This window comes from Chaetodon auriga, chromosome 15, assembly GCF_051107435.1.
Source record: "Chaetodon auriga isolate fChaAug3 chromosome 15, fChaAug3.hap1, whole genome shotgun sequence".
NCBI lineage: Eukaryota > Metazoa > Chordata > Actinopteri > Chaetodontiformes > Chaetodontidae > Chaetodon > Chaetodon auriga.
This window is the reverse complement of record NC_135088.1, coordinates 5,557,501-5,562,500: the sequence shown is the minus strand read 5'-3', so window position 1 is coordinate 5,562,500 and position 5,000 is coordinate 5,557,501. Positions and strand designations below refer to the sequence as shown.

Below are 5,000 nucleotides of genomic sequence, written 5' to 3'. Positions count from 1 at the left end.
GTGTGTTTGTGTGTGTGAACAGTTAAAGTAAAGAGAAGCACCACATGACATCGATCAAGCAGAAGCTCTGTGGTACTACATGTGATGCAGATCGCTGCAAATCAATCTGAACACCTCCAGGACCCGAACACCTCCAGGACCTGGACACCTTTTCAGTAGATTTTCAGCCCTTTCCAGTTTTCAGTCATTGACCTGTGACGTCTAAAACTCACCTGCAGCCACGTGACACAGGAAGCAAAGGTCAGGTGGTGCATTATCAAACCTCATTGGATGTGAAACATAAAACAGCACAAACCCTCAAAAACAAAACCAGCTCAAAGCTCTGCTTCATCACAGTCATCATCGCGTGATGTCATAACGTCTGACCTCGTTAGGTCGTCCCCTCAGCATGACACGAGCCAGACGTTGTTGTCTTTAGTTGCATGTGACCCGCAGACAAACGAATGAGACTGAAAACACACCACCACAGAAGAAGACAGGAAGTCAATCTACAGAAGCCTGGATGTGACAGTCCGGAGTGTCGACCAGCACATTGTGTCAGTCAGTCTACCTGTTCCACCAGGTGTGAACTGACAGTGTGGAGATACAAGCTTATTGCAGAGAGTTATGAGGTAATTTCACATGAAGACCCAATCATCAAAGACCTGTGATCACCTGACCAGGTGAGACACAAAACAGAAAGGTGAGCTCTGATGGAGGCGGAGTCTCACAGGTGAGTCAGTTTACGGTGAAAATAGCACATGATGAGGAGATTCATGATTCATACTGAAGAGTGTGTGTGTGTGTGTGTGTGTGTGTGTGTGTGTATGTGTGTGTGCGCGTGCGCGTGCGCCTCAGGCTTTGCTGCTGGCAATAATTTTGTCCATATGGCGTGTGCGCGCGCACACACACACACACACAGTTTCAGTCTTAGTATGATGAATTTCTCACATATTTTCATTGTGACTCCTCTGCTGTCAGTTTCTTTACATTTATATAGATGTGTGTATGTGTGTGTGTGTGACTCTTTAATTATTGTCGTATTGCTGTTTTATTACCATTTATTTCAGTTGTATTACTGCTGTAGTACTGTTACACTGTGGTATTTCATTGTTGTTGTTTCATTGTTGTTGTTGTCTTTTGACAGAAGTCTGTGTTGACGCTGAACCAGGGTGTCGTTCTTCAGCGAGTCCTCTGTGTTTTCCACAACGCTGTGTCGTTTCTTCAACAGCCGACGTGATTTCAGCTTTAAATCTTCAAACAGTGACTCCACCTCTTTGTCTTTCTGAAGCATCTTCTGTCTCACAGCTCAGGACGATGCCATTGGCTGCTTGTCCTCAGGTGTTCGTGGTGCAGCTCATTGAGGTTCATGTCTTCAGTGTTCTGGTTGAGGGATCCGTCTTCTTCCTCTTCTGTGTTTGTGTCTGTTCCAGCAGCCTTCATGTGGTTTGGTGATAACAGAATGTTTAGACCTGTAGGCTCAGTCCGCCCATCGCGGTCTCAGCACTGGCCTGACCAGTAGGGGGCAGTCGCCCTGAACGTCCCCGCCATCGACTCGTAGAGCAGAGACCAGGATCAGGACTGAACTACAGGAACCGTTTTACTCAGACTTCGTGGAGGCTCGGCCTCTCAGACCGCCACACACTGGGTACAGGTGAGCAGTAAATGATCCACCACTGGTTCCTGGTCCAGTTACACCTTTAATCTGACCTGCTGCGTTTTAATCACTCTGAACAAAAAGCAAAAGAAAATCAGGATGTAGCAAAAGAACCGACTGATGTTCCTGCAGGTCTGAGAGACAAAGCCTGAATGAACCAGTTCAGTCCTGGTTCTGGTCCTGGTCCTGGTCCTGGTCCTGGTCCTGGTCCTGACTTCTGCTGTCATTGTTTCCACACCAGTGACATCAATGCAGTCTGATGGTCAGTTCTAAGTGCCAAGTATTGATTGTTTGAGCAAATTTTAAAGCAAAAACATCCAAAACGTAAAGATTTGAGGTGTCTGAATGAACCGAAGCTCTCAGACAGTTTTTACTGTTTTATTGACGACACGATTGATCAGTGAATGGAGAAATACGCAGTCTGTGTGGATGTTTCCATTTTTCTCTGATGGTTTTGAACCAGAAGTCTGTCGCACACAAACGTCTTCACATGATTTTATTTCAGGTTTTATTTCACAGTTTGTGGTTGTGAAACTGATTCTCATTAAATTAATATTCGGAGTTTAAACTCGGACAGTTTAAAGCTTTAATCAGGACTGATCTCAATGACGGCTTCCATCAATCTTCAATAACAGAACGATTTATCATTTAATTAGGATGTCAGTGATGATCAGACGTCACAGAGTTCATTGTTGCTGCAGTTATTACGTTAGTTATTTTAATCTTTAATTAATCAGCAAATATTTTGATAATTGATCAGCTGTTTCCAGCAGAAAGCAGCTTCGTGTGTCGGACATCCTGTTTTCTCTCAGTGAACTGAAATATTTCAAGCATTTTTCCCTATTGTCTTACATTTTTAGACAAAATAATTGAGGACATAATTACCAGATTAATCCTTGATGAAAATAATTGTTGGTTGCAGCCTGAGAACAACATGACGCAGAGAAAAGCAGAAATCTCCAGATTTAACGAAACCTTTGTCATCACAAACTGAACGTATAACCGTACAAACACTGTACGGCCAGTTTTATTTACCAGACTTAATATTCATACGTCTCATCTGAGTCTGATGGATTGTTCTGTTTATAATATTGATGAAGTATAAAGCCTTTCAATGTCAGCGCTTCTTATTTTACTGAAGTCCTGGAGGGGTTGGATGATCAATGAATGATCATCACTTTTGTTATTTTCTTTGGATCCATGAATTGCTTCAGTCAGAGAGTCTCAATGAGAGAATCCCAGATAAGTGAGCAGATGTTTTATAGTAAAAACACTTTTTCTGTGTCTTTATATTTATATTTACAGTTTAATTAAAAAGTTAATTAAAAAGACATTTAAAGGAAAATAATTCAAGAGAAAGTAAAGGATTCAGATCTTCACATTTTAAATCATTGAAATCTAAAAAATCTGACTGAAAACCTTATTGATTGATATTGATTTTTATTTTGTTTGACTCATCAGTTTTATTACTGAAGTCAAAATCAGCTCCTATATTAATGTAGAAATGTGTTTTCAATCAGATTAAACAAACAATATGTTTCTGATATTTCTAATAATAATAATAATAATAATAATAATAATAATAATAATAATAATAATAATAAAACAGCTTCTTGTTTTTTAATATTTCTATTTCATACTCTCTGACTTCAAGCTTATTGAAACTTTCCGGACCTCCGTGATAAAACAGCCCACCTGGCGTTGGTGCAGTCCCGGTACAGCGTCTCGAAGTCGGCTCTGGTGATGAGCTTGCAGCGGTTGACTCCGGGCTGGATGGCGCCGAGCCCCCGCAGGACACGCACCTGCTCCACGGTGCAGACCACCGGGCTGATGTCCAGCCGCTTCAGCTTGGTGTAGACGGTGTGCAGTCCGCCCACCAGGTGCTTCAGGAACAGCTCGAACACCTGCGGCAGGCAGATCAGCTCCACGCCGTTCACCGTGAACGAAGCCACCTTCACGCCGTGAACTTCCACCATCTTACACTCGGTGTGCGGAGGAGCGGCGCCGCCTCCGCCGCTCGCTCCGTTCACACTGACTGGGACTCTGCCGCTCACGAAAGCTCCGGCCAAGCGAGCGGCAGGGAGGCGCGGGGAGCCGGCCGGGTTGGGAGCGCTGTAAGGCGTCTCGGAGTGGAAGAGGGATTCGGTGGGCGGGGTAGAGGTCCGGGACAGAGGGGTGCTGGAGGAGCCCGCCATGTCAGAGTAGAAAACAGAGAAGAAGAGTGTGTTTATTCTTCTTTTCTCTTCTTTTTCTTCTCTTTTCATCTGTAATTTTCCCGCCGTCCGTCTCTCTCTGTTCCCGCCACTAGAAGTGACGAACCTCCGCTCTCTCTCTCTGACTCCGTCCTGCTCTCTGTGAAGGTCTCTCGACCGCTCTCTCTCTCTCTGCGCTCCACCTGCCTCTCTTTACCTCCCACTCTGTCTGTCTGTCTGTCTGTCTGGCTGTCTCTTTCTCTGTCTGTCTGTCTGTCTGTCTCTCTCTCTCTCTCTCTCTCTCTCTCTCTCTCTCTCTGTCCCATAAGGAGCCAATCACAACCTCGCCAATCAGACGCAGGGATCGCACACGGACAGGCCTTCCATTGGCTGAGAGGGCGGGGTTTGTGGACAGCGAATTTGACAGGTGAATGACTGACACCTGATCTCGGAATAAAACAAAACAAGCATTGTTCATTTACTGATAATATGGACTATTGATTGGTAAATGTATATATAAATCTAAATATATATATATGAATGTATTGTTTGTATATTTGTGTTTTTATCCAAACGTCTTCAGTCACCTGAAGTTTCTTCAGTAATGACTTCTGTTCAGAAACATCAGGTCAGCTGTTTTCCAGCTCAGATAATAAATATTCATATTTTTTAATCACAGGTGCAGCAGAGAGACTGATGGTGTTGAGAGAAACTCCACCTCATACATCAGCTGAGTTTCAAATTAAAAGCCCAGCATCAAATTAAAAGCATCAAATTAACCTTTACAGAGCAGAGCCGATTAAATGTCAGCAGAAAATACCTGAATACATCACATCCAGATTATTTATCCGTCAGGAGACAGGACTGTATCGTAGGACGCCTGAAAAAACTGCACAGAGACACTGCAGGAGGAACAAGCTGCACACCCAGTGGACACATTTCTTTCTGGGTCACAAGAGTAAAGGACGGCCCAGCTGGACAGACTTAATGGTGTGGACCTGAAGATCTCCCAAAACATAAGAGGCCTAAAGCTTCATCAGGCACCGTGGTTCCTCACCTGCTCCAGGTACTGAGACCAAGTCCTTGGCAGTTTCGATTCTGACCCTGGACCTTTCTCTGTGTGTAGTCCCAGCTGTCTCTCCCTTCCCTGTCTATCATCAAATGTCCTATTT

General features: G+C 44.1%; 1 protein-coding gene across 1 annotated transcript in view; it reads right to left on the bottom strand.

Moving 5' to 3' along the window:
- Nucleotides 1-3,997, bottom strand: part of LOC143332907 (dachshund homolog 2-like) — a 23,193-nt gene extending 19,196 nt beyond the window's left edge. The window contains exon 1 of the mRNA XM_076750755.1: nucleotides 3,332-3,997. Coding sequence (XP_076606870.1) covers nucleotides 3,332-3,900 — 569 coding nt within the window. The 5' untranslated portion in view covers nucleotides 3,901-3,997. The remainder of the gene's footprint in view (nucleotides 1-3,331) is intronic.
- Between the last annotated feature and the right edge of the window lie 1,003 nt (nucleotides 3,998-5,000).